A 19207-nucleotide genomic window follows, 5' to 3' on the forward strand; every position below is an offset into this window, starting at 1 on the left:
GAATGGGAGAAGATATTTGCAAATGACATATCAGATAAAGGGCTAGTATCCAAAATCTATAAAGAACTTATCAAACTCAACACCCAAAGGACAAATAATCTAATCAAGAAATGGGCAGAAGACATGAACAGACATTTCTGCAAAGAAGACATCCAAATGGCCAACAGACACATGAAAAAGTGCTCAACATCACTCAGCATCAGGGAAATCCAAATCAAAACCTCAATGAGATACCATCTCACACCAGTCAAAATGGCTAAAATTAACAAGTCAGGAAATGACAGATATTGGCAGGGATGCGGAGAAAGGGGAACCCTCCTACATTGTTGGTGGGAATGCAAGCTGGTGCAGCCACTCTGGAAAACAGTAGGGAGGTTCCTCAAAAAGTTGAAAATAGAGCTACCCTACAACCCAGCAATTGCACTATGGGGTATTTACCCCAAAGATACAAATGTAGTGATCCGAAAGGGCACATGCACCCCAATGTTTATAGCAGCAATGTCCACAATAGCCAAACTATGGAAAGAGCCTAGGTGTCCATCGAAAGATGAATGGATAAAGAAGATGTGGTATATTTATACAATGGAATATTATGCAGCCATCAAAAAAATGAAATCTTGCATTTACAATGACGTGGATGGAACTAGAGGGTATTATGCTGAGCAAAATAAGTCAATCAGAGAGCACAAGTATCATATAATCTCAATGATATGAGGAATTTGAGAAACAAGACAGAGGTCATAGGGGAAGGGAGGGAAAAATGAAACAAGATGAAACCAGAGAGGGAGACAAACCATAAGAGACTCTTAATCTCAGGAAACAAACTGAGGGTTGCTGGAGTGCTGGGGGGTGGGAGGGATAGGGTGGCTGGGTGATGGACACTGGGGAGGGTATGTGCTATGGTGAGCGCTGTGAATTGTGTAAGACTGATGAATCACAGACCTGTACTCCTGAAACAAATAATACACTATATGTTAATTAAAAAGATAGTTTTTTAAAAAAAGTACCCTTTCCCTTTGTAATTAATAAGTAATCTATGGAAAGGTACTTTGATTTTTTTTTTTAAGATTTTATTTATTTTTTGACAGAGAGAGAGAGACAGCCAGAGAGGGAACCCAAGCAGGGGGAGTGGGAGAGGGAGAAGCAGGCTTCCTGCAGAGCAGGGAGCCCCATGCGGGACTCGATCCCAGAACCCTGGGATCATGACCTAAGCCGAAGGCAGACGCTTAACGACTGAGCCACCCAGGCGCCCCTGGAAAGGTACTTTGAGACCACATTCCTCAACAAACTCATCCAGTGCCATCAATCAGTGATCTTTCCATGAATGTTCTGAAACTGCCCCTAAAGGAAGCTGTGGCAAACACTGTTCATGGACCACTGAAATCTCTTTCCCTGGCACAAGATCAGACTACATTCCCAAGCCCCTGGTGGCAACATGTGGGCACATCTAAATTCTCTCCACTGGAATGTCATTGGAAGGGATGTGTACCACTTCCAGGCCTAGGCCTTAGTATGATGGATATACTCCCTCCATGCTTGCTTTCTACTTACTAACTAGAACCTATGGCCACCTGGCCTTGACCATGGAGATAACAATACCTTAGAGCAGGAATCAGCCAACTACAACCACCATGGGTCAAATCAGGCCCAGTGCCTGTTTTTGTAAATAAAGTTTTATTGGAACATGGCCACATTTGCTCATATACATATTTTCTGTAGTTGCTTTCACATAATAAATGGCATGGCCAACAAAGCCTAAAATATTTATGGTCTGGCCATTTACAGTACATTTTACATTACAGTAAAAGTTTGCCAGCCCCTGCTGTAGTATATAGTGGGCACTTGATAAGCGAGCAATGTTAACCCTCCCATTACATGGGCCCCTTGACTTCCCCCACCAGATGTATTTGAAACCCATCTAATCTTGAAAAAAAAAAAAGCCTGACCCTAATACCTCCCGCTCTTTCCTTTTTTAACTGTTCCAGGATCTTGCTTCCAGCCCTCTCCCACACATCAATCAGTCCACCTTGCGCATTAGGGCCAGACGCATCTTCCTGCAACATGATTGTCATCCCAATCTGCCTTGCTCAAGATCTCCCACTGTCTACTGCCCTGACATCAAACCTAATGCACTCTTAGCTTTCCAGACCCACTAATCTGACCCTTCCTCCCCAAATCAAACTTAGCTCCACTCCTACCTGACAACCAGAGCTGGGACAAGCGTGAGGTGAGGGAGATATTCCCCAAGGCACAAAACTTAGGTGGTACCAAAAACTCAGTAATCAGGATAGATAATATCTTAATGCAGTATTTTTTTTAAAAAATCAAAATTAAGGGGCGCCTGGGTGGCTCAGTCGGTTAAGCATCTGCCTTCGGCTCAGGTCATGATCGCAGGGTCCTGGGATCGAGTCCCGCATCTGGCTCTGTGCTCAGCGGGGAGTCTGCTTCTCCCTCTGCCTCTGTGTTCGCTTTTGCTCTCTCTCAAATAAATCCTTTAAAATATAAAAATAAAAATTAATGCAAAAGATCCATGAACAACAAAATATCCAAATTTTAAACAAAGTCTTCGAGAACTAACTTGCACCCACTCTGCCCCTCCATCTACGTTCACGGGGTCTTGGACATGAAAAGGAGGTAATCACTCAAAACTCCACAAAACCCACAGATCTCAAGAGAGATCATTCTGAATCTTCCCCTCCCACAGCCCCCTTGCTATGCCTCCAGCACCACCAGAATCTTAGCTTTTGTTAATGAATGTATAAGGTTTGGGCTTTGAGGTGTGAAGCCATCTGCAGATCCTAGAGCCACAGTGGCTTCCTAGGTCTTAGCATTTTCCATTAGCAGGTGGCAGTGTCCACGAGCCAGGAGGCTTTCGTACACAGTTCAGTCAACAATGACTCCGGCTTTGTGTTAGTGAAATGGCAGATATGGAACCCACAGTCCAGCAGGAAAGGTGTGTGGAGACACAGAGTCAGATCAGTGTGGCTCAGAGTGAGAGGAACAGACGTGTCCCAGAGAACGCCGCCAAGGCTCAGAGACGGCAGCAGCACCACCAAACAGAGACCAGCTGGGGAGGGGGCCTTTGGGCCTTCAGATACGCAGGGAAGGGGGGGTGGGAGCTGCGAGAAGTGTGGGTGAGTTTTAAGGAGAGAGAAAAGTGAAACGAAAGCAGAGGAAAGAACTCTACAGTTGCTGCCAAACAGGAACTCCTCTGAGTGCTCCTCTGAGCACCTCTCAGCTAGGGTTCCACTTCCAGCACTACTGGGCTAACGGCGTCCATCTCATCACAGTACAAATCATTTTCAAAAGGTGCTAAACAGGGGCGCCTGGGTGGCTCAGTCGTTAAGCGTCTGCCTTCAGCTCAGGTCATGATCCCAGGGTCCCGGGATCGAGCCCCGCATCGGGCTCCCTGCTCCGCGGGAAGCCTGCTTCTCCCTCTCCCACTCCCCCTGCTTGTGTTCCCTCTCTCGCTGTGTCTCTCTCTCTGTCAAATAAATAAATAAAATCTTAAAAAAAAGGTGCTAAACATTGCCTCATCTCACTCAGAAAGACAGGGAAACTGCTTGGAGAACGCCCCCCCCCCTTTTACAAGTCAGTCTTTCACTTCACCCTTGCTTTGGGTGGGGGACTCTGTGGATTGATGAGCCGTCCTCCCTCCTCCCTCCTCCCCAGGGCCATTTGCCTTCTACCACTTATCTGACCTCAAGTGAAGAGCTGCAGTTCCCCCACTAAAGGAATTTCAAACATAAGGCAGCAGCTGCACGCTTTTTTTTTTTTTGGATAGAAAACCCTTGCAGGGAAAGTGCTTGGCCTTCCAAGTCTTTATCTACAGATAACCAACTTGGCCGGGTGCGAGGTTTGCCAAGGATCAGTCACATCAGCAGCCGTACACTTACACATTCCCTGGGCAAACCCCAGCTTCGGGGCCCCACACGCCCTCCCCCGCCCCCCAGCAAGCAGTTCTAATCAGCACGCGGTGCAGCTGAAAGCCACTGCTGGGGCCCGGGCCGAGCACCCTGCTGCCAGGCCCCTCCGGAGTGGGTGTAGGAGTGTGTGTGTGTGTGTGTGTGTGTGTGTGTAGGGGGGCTCCACCTGCCCCCGACAGGCCCTGGGCCGCCAGAACTCTGTGCTCTGACTGCGTTCAGCCATGAGTGCCCTTCATCCCTTGCACACCACACTGGAAGGAAGCTTCACCTCCCTCCCCTGCTATGCTCTCCTGCCAGGGGCTCTGTCCCGCCATCCTCCCTAGTGAACAGCCCCCTCCTCTCCAGAGCCCAAAGTCCTCCACACCCTCAGCCTTCACCTGCTGCAGGAACGGACACCTGGCTCCCTGCCCTCCCAGGTCTCGGCTTCCCCACAGCCCTCTCCAGTGGAGGCCGTTCATTTGTTCACACACCTGACCTGAGGGTTAGGAGGTGGGGTAACCGGCCTCCCTGTTCCCCAAGGCCACAAGCTCACCATTTCCCCTCCACTCTCTGAGGTTTAAGCCACGCCCCAGCCCGTGCCCACCTTCTCCTGGTTACTCCTCTTGGCAACAGGCTCACAGCCTTCTCTCCACCCAACTGCCACCACCATCATCCTATGTGGTTTTCACCGTCCATCCATCGCACGCCCTGGCTCTCTGTCCCTTGACCCCATCTCCAAACACCTTCCCCCTCCTCTCCATTTCAGCCACACCTTCCCCTGCACAGAATCTCTTCCGACACCAGGAATTCTGACCCTGTGACATTGTGTCCCCTTGTCCTAATCTCCCCGCCTTCCGGCCCATTCATCCAGTGACGCCCACCATGCCGACCCTGCCTCCTTGGCCTCACACCCATTCCCTTTCCCACGCTCTCCCAGGCTGCCAGCCCCTCTGGTCCCACGCGGCCTCCTCCCTATCCAGCTTGAAGCGCATGCTCCCTCTTTGCAATCGCTCTCTCATCCAATGCCTCAAAATCACCAGTCTTTCTGAACCCCAACCCTGCATAAGTCAACAGCCTTTTTTGCTGAGCAGACCCCACCGTGGAGAAAAGCACACAGCCTAGGAGATCGGGCCTCCAGATCCATGGTCACCCACCTCAGCTGGGCCCTCTACACTGCCACCAGTTTCTCTGGCCCAGTCCCAAGAGGCCGGCCCTGGGGAGCACAGAGCTCCTCTGAGCTAACCTTAATCCTTCCATTCTCTCCAGCCCTTGGGGGCCTTGAGCCACATTTCCTGCTCCCTTCCTCCTATAGGGACAACCTCTCCCCCGACCCAGAAACTTAAAAAAGCATCTAAACAAGAAAGTGTTCTAGTCTCTCCCCTCTGAGAAACGAATAAGTAAGCCCTGTATGGGGCACATCTCCCTCAAGCTACTCCCCCGGCTCTCTCCTCTCCTCCTAACCAGAGGCTGCCCCGCTGTCATCTGGCCCTGCCTCCACCACACCACAGGTGCTCTCACAGGGCCACCACGGGGGCCATTCAGGGTTGCTCCGACAGGACTGAGCCCCCCCCACACACACACATACACACCCATGCTTCTGTGACATCACACTCCTGTTGTGCACCTGTGTCTCAGCCCCCTCCTCACACCACCCCTGAGGCTGGAGCTCCTCTAAGACCTCTTACTGGCCCTCTGCTCTCAACACTTCAACTCCCATCACACGCTATTGCCACACAAACCTACATCCCTAGACAGGTTCATCCAACTGCCTCCTAGACTTCTCCACTCATATGCTGCAGAGACCGCTGATTGTCAACGCAGCCAGAAACGGATTACTTTCTCTTCAACTCACTTCTCCTGTGTCCCACTGCTTAGTGAATGGCTGGGCCCAGCAGAGAGTTAAAGATCAGTATTTGCAGAATGAATAAATCCTCCCTCTTTCTTCACAGCCAATCACCAAGACCTGTCCATCGTCTTACTATATCCCTGTGCTTCTTGCTTAATTGAGGCTGGCTGCCTCCTAGGCAACGTTCGGAAGGCCCCGGGACCCCTCAATGCCTGCGGGACAGGGATCTTGCCGCTGTGCCCACGGCCCGTGAATGCCGAGCCACCGAGCGGATCACAACGCACTGTGCGGCTGGCCCTGGTCTGCGGCACCTCCGCTGCACTGCGAGCTCACCTCCAGAAGCGCCCGTGGCCCGGCCCACAGGAGCCGCTCAGTCAGCGCTTTAGGTTTGCGGTGAATGAACGGAGTACCGAGCGAAAGGGACCAGAGAGCGCCACGGAGTCGGCGGCTAGAAGCCCGGCGGGCGTCAGGCCCCCGCACGCCCGCTCAGTCCGCAGGCTGCGCGCCAGCCAGCCGTCCCACGCGGCGGGCGAGGAGCCCGCCCCTGTCCCACGCGGCGCCCCCGGCGGCCAATAGAAATGGTCTGCGGGGCGCCGCCTCGACACGCTATACACGGACGAGCCAATGGGCGCGCTCTGCGGCGAGCGCCGTTCCCGCCGCAGCTTCGCAGCCAGCCAATGGGAGTGGCCGGCGTAGCCCCCTAGGGGGCGGAGGGGGCGGAGCGGGCGGCCGGGGCGCCGAGTCCTGGGACGCTGTGCGGCCACGGGCCCTCTTCCCACGTCGGCGGTCCCGGCGAGCGCGGCCTCAGCTCCCGCCCGGCGTAACCAACGGATGATGGGGGCTCTGGGCGCCCGGCGCGGCCTGGAGTGGCTATTGGGCCTCTACTTCCTCTCCCACGTCCCCATCACTCTGCTCCTGGACCTGCAGGTGGTGCTGCCGCGCGAATTCTACCCGGTCGAGGTGAGGGCGACGGTTGGTCCTGACCGCCGGTCGTCGAGTTTGGGGCTCCTGCGCGCCCTGCGGTTGTTGTACCCTGGCGTCCCCAAGACCTCCCCTCCTCCGCCCGAGCCCCCCCCCCGCCCGCCCAGCGTTCTGGTTCTGCCCCCCTTTCCCTCCCGCCGTCCTTAGGTCCTGCCGGTGCCCCGGCCCCTCCTTACCGGTCAACTCGACGTTTTGCTTGGGGTTTTCTTTGCCCCAGACCCTTATGGGGCAGACACTTTGGTCCTTTTGAAGACAGTTCTTCCCTGGGTGTGTGTAAGGCCCCCACCCGCCACCTCTGGTCAGTGGTCAGTATTGGAGGGAGTTCAGAGATTGATGGTTTTGTTGCTTCTTTATGGGGAAATAATAATAAAATCCTTGAGTTATTCTCAGATTCTCTTTGAAAAAATGCCGAATCTTAACATCTGTTGTGTTGTTCTTCCCTAAATAGAAGGAATTTTCCCCTAGAACTAAAAAGTTTGCGGAGCTCCCATAATGGTTGGGCTAAAAATTGCCAATTAAATATATTCCTTGGTTTGAACCGATCAACACTCGGAAAAACTTACTATGAGACCGTAAGGATTTAGTTTGACTTAGAACATGGAGAGGATGGGGAAGCATTTTGTAGTATCATTTGCAGCTGGGTAGCCTTGCTTCTGCTAAAATAAGGAAAGATGGGGAGCACCTGGGTGGCTCAGTCGGTTAAGCTTCTGCCTTCACCTCGGCCCATGATCCCAGAGTCCTGGAGGTCGAGCCCCTTGGCAGGAAGCGGCTCCTCCTGCTTGTGCTCTCTCTCTCTCTGTCAAATCAATAAAATCTTAAAAAAAAAATAAGGAAAGATAATCAGTCTGTGCTCTCATTCTTTTTTTAAGAGAGAGCGAGCATGATTGGGGAGGGGCAAAGGCAGAGAGAGAGAATCTTAAGCAGGCTCCACTCCCAGCGAGGAGCCCGACAGGAGGCTTGATCTGATGACCCAGAGATCATGACCCGAGCAGAAATCAAGATTTGGACGTTTAGCCAACTGAGCCACCCAGGCGCCCCTGTGCCCTCATTCTAAGGTAGGGAAGTACAGGTTTATTCAGTAGCAACTCCTCGTTTAGAAATCCCTGTGCAAAGGTCAGGTGAATAGTTTAGTGGATAACAGTGATAGATTGAGTCAAATATGAGTCAGGTATAAACCTTTTTTTGGGTCTTACCTAGTAAGAATAATTCTTACTAACGACCAGTTGCAGTTGCATGGTGAGATTTTAACGGGATTAAACTTGAATTCCTCTGAGTATGTGTTAATTACATTCACTTAAGTAATGGTAACATTTACTGTGTGCTTGCCATTGTTCTAAAGACCAAGTATGTTAAGTCATTTTATCTCACCAATAGTGAGGTAAGTACTACAATTGGGAAACAAGTTGCGTGAGATTAAGCGCTTTGCCCAGAGCCAGGGATTGTGCCCCCCACGTCCCATGCTCTTCCCTCGTCCCATGCTCTACCCTCGCCAGGGACCTGTGATTTGCCTTCCATCTGCCCTTAGTCCAGGCCTTGTTTTGGCATCACGTGGCTATTATGGGACTGTGGGCAGGTGCTTGGATCCTAATTGATTACTTCAAGAGCTGGCTGATTAGATTATTTTGAGTTTTGCTAATCTCATCCTGCAGCCCTCAGAAATGACCCGTGCTGTGTAGAACTGTCTGGATTTATGAAATAGGTGGATCTGAGAGGTTGGAATACAGATTGAATAGAAAATGAAATTCAAACAAACCAGAATGTCTTGTAAATTCTACGGCAAATCTTCAAAGCAGGTCATTCCCTCCGGTATTTTTTTTTTTTTTAAAGATTTTATTTATTTATTTGAGAGAGAGAGAATGAGAGAGAGCACATGAGAGGGGGGAGGGTCAGAGGGAGAAGCAGACTCCCTGCCGGGCGGGACTCCATCCCGGGACTCCAGGATCATGACCTGAGCCGAAGGCAGTCGCTTAATCAACTGAGCCACCCAGGCGCCCCGGTATTTTTTTTTTTTTTTTAAGAAAATCTGGAAAGCAAAAAAAGACCTTAAACATTTGGTCCCAAGTTGCTTGTTTTACAGATGAGGAAACAGAGCCCAGGAGAGGTGCAGGGACTTAACCTTTATGAGTATTTTCTACCCCATTACCACCCTGAAAAGTGCCTAGAAGGAAGCTAAGGGTATTGCCGTGGATTTCGATTTCGAATCAAGTACAAATTTGATATCACTTGGTCAATAAACTGGTTATCGAGCCAGAGCCTTCCTGCAATTAAGATCATGCTAACAGAATGTTTGTTTCTGGATATTTGCTTAAAGCTTACTTTCAGCAGTGAGGCCTCAATTTCACAATAGTGAGCCTTAATCTTTTGATTAAAAATTAACAGGAAAAATGTCTTTGGATTTTCCATTGCAGGCAAAATTCTCACACTGGAAGTTGCCTTTATTTATCATAATATCAAGACACCTATTTGGCTTTGGAGACAGGTGTGTCAAGACAGGATGTAAGATGCAACAGACCCTCCGTAGTCCATGTGGTGTGGGGAGCCCTGCGCTTCGGGTTCTTACAAAGGGCACAAAATGGGCAACCTCAAACCTTCCTGCTTCCTTCCTCTGCCCCGGCAGCCACGTGTTCACAGATCGGCATCTTTTGATTTAACAGTGTAATTAGGAGGGTGGGCCCCAAGCTGGAACCGGGACTGCTAACCCTCAGGCCGCGACATAGCCTAGAAGCTCTGTAGTTTGTGGTTTGGGCAGTTTGTTCTACAAATAGCCTACTGGTCTCCTGCAAGAAAACTCTGCAGAACTAGAGTAGTTAAGAATGATGAGGAGCTTGAGATTTAGGCATTAAATTGCATCTTTATAGAAGTTAAATGTATCTCCCTTCCATCCCCCCCCCCCCACACACACCCCCTGCCCCCAAAAGACAAACTCGGTTCATTTCTGTATTTGAGGCGGTCTGGCCCTCGGAGCCTGGTGTGCGGCTGCTCTTGTTCCAGCCAAATGGTAGGACGCTCTTCACGGCTGTCCTTTACCAGGAAGGAGATTGCTGGCAGATTTGTTGCCTTTGTATGTTCATTCCTCGAACTGAGAGCGTACTAAGTACTAGATATCGTTGCTCTTGACAGTGGGCAACACAACGGGCTGTGTGTTGTCACAGAGTCAGGAACAGATGCTGGGTAGCCCAGAGGGCCTGGAAGAGCTGAGAGAAGCCTCTCGGAGGAGCGAGGGAGCTTTTCTGAAGACCACCTGGGCTGCCATGGGATGGAGCTGCTGGCCTGTCCTGCCAGGCGGCTGCATGCGTCGTGACCTTTCTCTTTCCTCAGTTGACAAACCTGCTGAAGTGGTATACTAAGGAGTTCAAAGACCCTCTGCTACAGGCCCCCCCAACATGGTTTAAGTCCTTCCTGTTTTGCGAGCTTGTGTTCCAGCTGCCTTTCTTTCCCATAGCGACGTACGCCTTCTTAAGAGGTAGGTAACTGGTGGGGTAACAACCACTTTTGCTCTGAAATTAGGTCCCAGAAATCTTTTGGGAAAGTGTCTCAGAGAAGCGGCGGTCCCTGTAGTTTGTGCGAGGGTGACCTGGGGTGGGGTGGGAATGGCAGGAGGGAGCTGGTAAAGGGACGTTAATGTGGCTCAGGCCTGTGCCTGTGCTTAGCTGGAAATCTCCCTACACCGGAGGCTGCTTACAGATTGAACTTGTTCCTTTTTCTTGTTTTTACCCCTGCAGAATTTTCCTTTTATCATTGGCTTTTATTTTTCTGATTTGGGTAGCACCAGACTGGCTTTTGAGCAGTAGCATCCAGCTCACCCCGGAAGGGCTTCACTTCTCATTTATTCTTACAGTGTTCCCCTGCGACTAATGCTTTTATAAAGACGGGGGCCACACTAATGTACATGGTCACTAAGCTCATACAGCCTCTTTCCCACTGCAGCCCCCAACTCCATGTCTTGGCAGAAGCTGTTGATCTTCTCACCTATATATAATTGCTAACAGATGCTGGTGGCGGGCCCCTCCCCCCCGCCTTGTGTAAACTGCAATGGCCATTTTACTGCCCTAGAGTTTTTCTCCATTAAATCCTGCCCCCCAGCCTTGGTTCTCTGGCCAGCAGTGTGCTAGAGCCCCAGCTCCACGTGTTAGGTAGTGTTAGAGCACCTCCAGTTCTCCATTCGTTTGCAGTGGGGGGTAGACGGAGTCAGCTGAAGGGAGCAGGCATGGAGAAGATTGTGGGCACCCCTAGGGTCACGAACAGACCAAACACTTATCTCTCTCTCTCTCTTCCCCCCCACTTCAGGAGGCCGCAGGTGGATCCGCACCCCTGCAATCATCTACTCAGTTCACACCATGACAATTCTAATTCCAATTCTCTCCACGTTTCTATTTGATGATTTCTCCAAAGCCAGTGGTTTCAAAGGACAAGGACCTAAGACTTTCCATGAACGACTTACCCTCTTATCTGTCTATGCCCCCTACTTTCTCATCCCTCTTATGCTTCTACTTTTCATGTTGCGGAGCCCCTACTACAAGTATGAGGAGAAAAGAAAGAAAAAATGAGAGAAATAATGACGGGCCGGGGTGGGGGGGGGCGGGGAGATGCCCATAGGGCAGTTTTCCGGTTGGACCCAGTATGAGGAAAACTGCTCAGAACCCATGTCTTCAGTAGCATTTGAAACACACCAGCGACGCAGAAAGAGCAAGACTCTGGCAGGAGCCACATCAGAAGCCCCCTTCTGAGGATACTGGCGCAAACAGACCAATCACCTGAGCATGGACTGAAGGGTGTGGGCTAGGTTATAGGGAAGTGGTGCCAAATACCTCACCTTGTGCCCAAGTTCCATTGTGAGCAGGACCAGACCAGATCCTGGATAAACTTCCAAGAAACGTGGCCTGCTTGGCACATTCATGAATCACCTGACCCATAGTGCCCATGTGATTAAACCCTTGACTCCTGATTCTCTGCAGCATATCCTTTATCAGCAAAATGAAAGGTGGGATTTTTCAGGTCATTTTTAAGTTTGAAATTATGCCTCTTTAATATTCATTAAAAACTGTATCATGGGGTTTTTTGCCACCACCCTTGGTTGGGGAAAGGTTCTGCAGGAGGCCTGAACTTGGTTTTACTCAAGGGTCAGCTCTGGCCTGACTTTCAGAAATGGATTAAGCTGGAAGGTGTTTTGTTTCTGTCTTAAACAGGTCATCCCAGAAAAGACTTTTTTTTTAATCCTCTCCTGATTCATTCTTTCCATACCTTAGTCTTCTCTGTTTTTACAGACCACCTGACATAAGTCCCTTCCCTCTGAGGTCTGGTGTCTCAAACCTGATCTGGAAGTGTGCTTCCTGTTGGATAACTTCACCCTTCCTGAGAGTTTCATCATCCATCCTGGCTTGTTCTCAAAGTGGAAGGGCAGCTGGGCATGACATGTCCATTGTGTAAATGCAGGGTCTCTTCACTGGGTTCCTTAGCTTTCTCTAAATTTGTACTCGAGGTCAACTCAAACATACACACACACACATACCTGTGAACACACATGGAAAATGATAACTGGTACTGTTTGGTTCCCTCTTTTGGTCTGTTTTGCTCATAAGGCATATTGGTCTGACTGTTGGGAGTATCATCTGACTCATGTGTCTGGTCCAAATAAAGGTCCCTACTGACCACTGCCTGGTTTATTTTGTGGATGAGGGAGGGGCTCAAGAGTCCAGGGTTCTCCCAAGATGTTAAATGTACACTTCAAGGGCACCAGGAAAAGAGGTAGATCAAGCCATTTGAAAACAATAATTTATTGCTCTTCCTTTCCAAAGCTTTGAATTTACAAAAAAAAAAAAACAAAAAATCATTTACAGACTGCTCAGTTCAGGCTAAGAATGCCAAGAGGTGAGAGCCTGGACCACCGTAGCCACAGGTGTTCAGCAGCTGCGCATGGACATCTGCAGCAAGCTCCCCAGATCTGTTTCCCACCTTTGGAGATGCTGCGTTCGTTACACACCGTCCCTCAGGACGTACATGGGCCATTAGTCAAGTCACAGGAACAGTACAGAGGTTTTTTTGGGTCTTATTTTTTTGCCCTCCTGCTGTAAAATGAAATTTTCAGTTCATTTCTGAAAAATAAATTGGTCAATAAATTCATTTTGTTCTGCTTCTACTTTACACAAAGCTTCATATTCAACCCGATACCTGAAAAACAAAATTGTTAGAAACCCTAAGAATGGATGAAATAAACCATGGATTTAATTCTTCTAGAGAAGAATATAAATGATTTAAATAATGCCAAGAAATGATGTGAGTTCACAATGAAGAAGTGAGGGTAAGAAAGAACAAAGAGGCAAAGCCCAGCCTAGGGCCACCCATGAGTAGTCTCCAGCCCCGAGAGGTGTTTTCCTTTAGGAGAACCAGCCAAGCCTGGACGCTTGCTACCTGAGCTTTCAAGCTCTCAATATTAGAGGTGGTTTTATATTAAGAAATTTTCTTTCTCATCAAATGTAATTTTATTTTTTTAAATCTTCAAATCAGGATAAGTGAGACACTATTCCTGGGAGAACAATGAGGAAGAAGGATAAGAGGTGACCGTTCAAGAAGGAAGAATGGAATTGCAGTTGAGTAAAGAACTTGCTTTACATCTTCTTACCTTTCAAGCTGCATTTTCTTTTCTGCTATTAGTGCTTGGAGTTGCTGCTGTTGGGCTTCTCTCTGTTTTGCTATAGATTTGAGCAAGTTCCGAGCACCAATGGCCTAGAAAAATAGTATCACCAAAGAAGGTCATGGCTTCATTAAAACCATCTTCAGCTTTAAGTCCTCAGCCAAGGAAGGGCCACGTGGGGGCTGTCTCAGTGCCCAGCTGGCAAGAGAGTCGAGCCCCCGAGAGCCTCAGGAATAAGGGGGAGGAATAACTGCATGATCCCAAGTGCCTAATGAGACCTGGACTGGAGCTCAGGGGCAGGTCTACGAGTATCCCCAAGTCTAGCACACAGGTGGTCAGTGGCCCATTTAGTGTGCCATTTAGCCTTGGGTCCTTTGCCAAGTCATCGACACCCTGCATGCCTGCATTGCTTTACTTATAAAATGAGCATAAACCCACCTATCTCGGTGATGTGAAGATTAAAAGCAAGAATGACAAAGTATACTAGCATATGAGTTCAACCGGAGGTTAACTGCACTTGTTACTAAAATCCTGTTTTGTTTTGTTTTTTAAGATTTTATTTTTTGGCAGCGAGAGAGGGAACACAAGCAGGGGGAGTGGGAGAGGGAGAAGCAGGCTTCCCGCGGAGCAGGGAGCCCGATGTGGGGCTCGATCCCAGGACCCTGAGATCATGGCCTGAGCCGAAAGCAGACGCTTAATGACTGAGCCACCCAGGCGCCCCAAAATCCTGTTCTAAATAAAATCCCACATCCCCCTCCCCAAGAAAAAGAGCGACTGAACCATGTCCCAGGACAAGATTTAGAAGACCTGCTGATCTTACCTTCATCTTCTCATTTTCTGCTTCTTTTGCAAGTTGGTCAACAAGCTCAATTAAACCACCAACTATTTTCTGAAACTGGCCAATTTCTTTTAGGGAAAGAACAGAAAATAAAAGGTTTTATTTTCTCGGCATCACCACTCCCTCTGTGTTCCCTTGTGGCAAGAGGGCAGGGCTAACTGCCCCTTCTAATTTGTGTGAAAACAATTTGGTGCCCGCTGACCTAAAGTCTTCCACCCTTGGTTTAAACCGAGAGAAGGGTGGCCAGGTGCCCAGAGCTGGACTGGGGTATACTTGGACCTTGAGTCCCAAATGAGCCAGCCAGTGACTATTAACCTTAGTTATGAGGCTCCTGATGGGCCCATCCTCTGCGCAGGCTCTGTCCTGCTTTCCCAGGAGTAACAGGAAGCACAAAGGCCATGTTCATGAAAGAACTGACTCAGGACTTGAACAGAGCCTCTTGACTAGCCCCAGATAAGGAACTGGATTTCAGTTAATGGTGGTTAGGGGGGCAGTGGTTTGCCAACTGTGACCAGAACTGATAAAGAGCTCAAAGCATTTAAGCACCTAATCTCCCATTTGCTATTTTCAATGTCCTTCGGTGTGGTGGGACCTCATTCTACTGAGGAGTGAACTAGCACCCAGGGAGGAAGGACAACAGGCGGTGGGTGAGAAGACTGGCAATGGAGCCCATGCCGCCCTTCACCAGTCAAGCTTTCTACAGACTATGGAGTGCGCAGAAGGCTCAGAAATCCCTGCTTTAGCTAGAGCTGCCCTGTATTCACTGCCACTGGGCTTGCTTGCCTGCTGGGACAGGAGGTGTCCTGGATATCTAGCTAAAAAATGACCTCATTGAGTCTGTTGAACTTCCAAGAAATCAAATCATGAGTACATAACTCTTTCCCACCCTCAAGCCATAGTTCTGCCCCATGAAGTTCAAGGTTTCTGAGAGCAAAAAAATCAAAGATGGGATATCCTCTCTCCACTTCACCATTTGTCTTGTTTGGTGCTCTGTGTCTGACTACACGTGAGCATTAGAGAGCAGGGAGACAAGGTGGTTGGTATGCGGGAATTCACAAAGCCCAGACAACATCCAGAGAGCCACTAGCCCTGTTCTGGCCAGGATGACAGCTGCGGGTGGGGGTGGAGGCAGGGCACCACGTCTCCCCAAAGGACACTCACTGTCCACAAAATCCTTGCACTCCTCCTTGAGCTCTATGGTCTGCTGGGTAACCTCAGGGTCCAACACGCGCAGCTTGTTCAGCTCATCAAAATGCAGCCCTGCTTCACCCAGGATGTCCTTGGCCATAGCTGTGAAGAAAGCAGCCTCAGTCCCCGATCACTTCCCAGCCACCCAAGGAAATGCCCGCTTCCAGGCCAGCCCCACTCCTGCCCCCAGACACCAGCGCCAAAACCACAGACGTACTTCCAAAAAGCTCCCCTTCCCTCTGCCTCCACCTCTCTGAGCCTCACCTGTTTCCCTTCCGGTTTCCCTAGAGAAGAGCAGCTCTGCTCTGAAGGGGTGCTAGTGGCAGCCAGGAGGAAGTGTGTCATAGGAGCAAGGGTCAGGAAAGAATAAAGTCCAGTTGCTTGTCACGGGCATCGTTCATTCAACACACATTTCTTGAGTGCCTACTACATGCCAACACTGCTAGATGCTGGGGGTACAAAGATGAGTGCGACATGGTGCCCGCCCTGGAGGAGCACATAGTTTAGCTGGAGGAAGACAGACACGGAAACTGAGAAAGTATACTGTGTTAAGTGCTTTTACAGAAATATCACTCAAGTGTTGCAGGAGAACAGAGCAGTTAACAGGGTGAGGGAGTAACATTTGAACTAAATTGTGAGAAGCCATAAGCATATTTATCCCCAATTATGTACCCAAAAGGACATGAAAAAGCTTTTCCAGTACAGTCCTAGCATAACACCAAAAGCAAGTAATAGAGGAAATCTGCATGACTTAAAAATGAGAGTTAAAAAATAAGCCAGGAATAAGGACATTACCCACAATGTATGTCACAGGCATGTTGGCCTGAACTAGGACCAAAGTTGACTCTGTCTCTATCTAGCAGAAAACACAAAAAGGAATGAAGCATCAGCAAGAACATACCAAGTGAGGAGGCTAGGGAAAGGCTTCCCAAGCGGAGAAAACAGCACGGACAAGAGTGTGAAGTCACTGAACCGGCCAGAAGACCTAGAAGATGAAAGGACCGAGGAAAGAGCTGCAAAGGTCGGCTGGAGCCAGATCAAGAAGACCCTGTGTGCCCAACTAAGGAGTTTGGGTTTCTTTCTGTAGGCAAGAGAACCAGCAGACAGATCTTTTCCCTTCCCAGGCCACCCTGCATTCCTGGTCCAAAGGATGCCTCAATTCTGGGAAGGAAACACTGAAAACTCACGCTCGTTCTGGCAAACACACGAACACACAAAAAGCACACACAATGCTACTTAGGGCTAGCCACTGGCTGCCATACCAATTCCCAAACCCCAAGCGTTCCAAAGGCTACCACCCGCTGGCCCTGCGCCAGCCCTTTCCTCTGCTCCCACCTCCCCCAGCTGTTTCCCTTCCGGCTTCCTTAGAAAAGTTCTGTCCCAAAAAAAAAAAAAAAAAAGTTCTGTCCCAAATGGGGTGATTATGGGAGTAACTTCCAGAGCAGGTATACCATAGGAGGAGCAATGGTTAAAAAAGAATTAAGTTCCCCGGCTGCCAGAACTGATTTTCAAGACAGCCAAAAATCCAGATTTAGAGATGAAATCTGATTTTTATTTATTTATTTTTTAAAGATTTTATTTATTTATTTGAGAGAGAGAATGAGATAGAGAGAGCATGAGAAGGGGGAGGGTCAGGGGGAGAAGCAGACTCCCCGCTGAGCAGGGAGCCCGATGTGGGACTCGATCCAGGGACTCCAGGATCATGACCTGAGCCAAAGGCAGTAGCTTAACCAACTGAGCCACCCAGGCGCCCGAAATCTGATTTTTAAAGGGAAGTATTGAACTCAAAAGTTTAAAGGAAAAACCACATCTAACACTGTGGGCCAACTAATGCATGTCTATAGGCTGTCTGTGTAGGACTGAGCCGTTGGCCTACTGGAATCCACTGAAGGAACTAAGCTAGCATCTTCCTTTTGAAACATTTTAATCACCCCGAGCTTCCTTTTAATCGAGCTTTTTTAAAAGATCTGTCTTCCTGCTGTTCTGTTACATTTACACATAGAGTCCGAGCATTTAACACCTACCAGTAGCTGGTCTGATTAGTTAGACCAGCTACTTTAGGAAGCTTCCAGTAACCTGAGGGAGCAAATATCTGCTTCCACTTCCATTCCCTTCCCTGAGAGGATGCATTTATTCAGAAACATTTCTGATCTCTGGACGGACAGTATGAGGAAAAGCACATGGTGCTATATGAAGCTGCAGCAAGAGGACATAATTCATACGGGGGGTGTCTCAAAAAAAGCTCCTTTTTAAAAATTATTTTTAAGGGTTTTATTTATGTATTAGAGAGAGAGAGAACAAGCAGGGAGAGAGGGAGAGGGAGAAGCAGGCTCCCCGCTGAGCAGGGAGCCCAATGTGGGGCTCGATCCCAGGACCCTGGGATCATGATCTGAGCCAGCTGCAGATGCTTAACCGAGTGAGCCACCCAGGTGCCCCTCAACAAAAGCTTCTGAAAACATGACACTCAAGCTGAGACCTAAAGAATATCCAAAAGTTTGCCAAGTGAAGCAGGGAGGAGGCATTCCAGGCAGAAAGAAAAGCATGTGTGAAGATCCTGAAGCTAAAAGAAATGTAATGCATTCCAAGAACTGAAAGGCTAGTGTGGTTAAAACCCAGGGAACTAGGGGGAGTGTGGAACAGGATAAGTCTAGATGGGAAGGCCAGAGCTGGTTCAGGGAGGGCTCTGAAAGCCGCCGTCATGAGCTTGGATTTTATCATAAGGGTAGTGGGCAGCCAGCAGATTCTCAGCAGAGAAGCACAGCCTTATCTGCCTCTTAGAACGATCACTCTGACCCAGGATGGAGAATGAACAGGAGGGAACGAGACAGTGGGTATACACCTACCTTGTTCATCACTGTAATCCTAGCATCTAGCAGGGTGCCTGCACACACTGAGTGCCTGCACTCAGTGAATGTTTGTGGAACGAATGACTGGAAACAAAGAGGCTATCACAGTGACCAAGGCTTGGAGCTGAAGAAAAGTGTTCCAATTTGCGATGTTACGTAAGTTGATGGCATTTGGTAAAGCACTGACTGAATGTAGGAGTTTGGGGATGAGGGAAGGAAAGAGGCAGGCAAGATTCCCATGTACCCGGCCTGAGCGCCAACTGTATGTTTGGAGGGCAGAGTTGAATGAGATGGATTGGACCGGAGGGAGAGGGTTCCCAACCGACTATCAGATTCCCTCCCAACTCCCACCACACGTGCGTGTCTGAGCATCTGAGGAGCACCGGGCACAAGAACAGCACTGAGCTCCCTGAAGATGACGGCGGCAACACTCTGTGTCCACCCCCTGGCTCTCCCAGATCCACTCCCGGCCCCGCAAGCAGGCGCCATCCGCGGGATGAGGGGAAGGGGCACCGCGCACACAGGAAGACCCGGGTGGTGGAGCTGGCTGTCCACACTACGTAAACGCCTTGAACTTATATGAGCCGCAGTTTCCTCACAAGACAGTTGCGAGCATCACCGCGTAAAGCTCCAGGCCAAAGCTGGGTGTCACACGGCTCGCAAAGAATCGCGCGGAATCCCCACGTTTCTTTCGGCCTGCTGGGTTCACTCGCCCCGGGTCCGCCCGCGTCCCCCGACCCGGAGTCGCTGCCTACCTGCCAACCCCGTAGCGGCGGCGCGCTGCCGCCCGGGCTGATTCCGGCAGGCCGCTTCTCTCCCGGGTCAGCGGCAGTCGGTGCCTCGCCCGCTGGCCTCAGCCGCTGCCACGGCTACAGGACCTGTTTACCCGTAACGTCATTACCTGACTGCGGAAGTACTTACTCCGCCCAACCCGCAGAGCCTGCTGGGAAACAGGCCTGAGAGGAGGGACGG

At 49.7% G+C, this 19207-nt stretch overlaps 2 protein-coding genes across 2 annotated transcripts; one reads left to right on the forward strand and one right to left on the reverse strand.

Moving 5' to 3' along the window:
• Nucleotides 1-6480: 6480 nt before the first annotated feature.
• TMEM97 (transmembrane protein 97) lies at nt 6481-12380 on the forward strand. Its single transcript, XM_006731572.3, has 3 exons — nt 6481-6711; nt 10051-10195; nt 11020-12380. The coding sequence occupies exons 1-3, from the start codon at nt 6583-6585 to the stop codon at nt 11277-11279; spliced, it is 534 nt and encodes a 177-aa protein (XP_006731635.1). The 5' UTR covers nt 6481-6582; the 3' UTR covers nt 11280-12380.
• A 110-nt stretch (nt 12381-12490) lies between these two features.
• Nucleotides 12491-19158, reverse strand: IFT20 (intraflagellar transport 20). Its single transcript, XM_081805424.1, is given in 7 exon segments — nt 12491-12900; nt 13352-13455; nt 14184-14269; nt 15363-15491; nt 15654-15678; nt 15681-15896; nt 18991-19158. Coding segments are annotated over 6 exon segments (480 nt in total). The 5' UTR covers nt 15735-15896; nt 18991-19158; the 3' UTR covers nt 12491-12818.
• Nucleotides 19159-19207: the final 49 nt, after the last annotated feature.

This window comes from Leptonychotes weddellii, chromosome 15 (assembly GCF_054177405.1).
Source record: "Leptonychotes weddellii isolate Sample4059 chromosome 15, ASM5417740v2, whole genome shotgun sequence".
In the NCBI taxonomy this organism is placed as follows: Eukaryota; Metazoa; Chordata; class Mammalia; order Carnivora; family Phocidae; genus Leptonychotes; species Leptonychotes weddellii.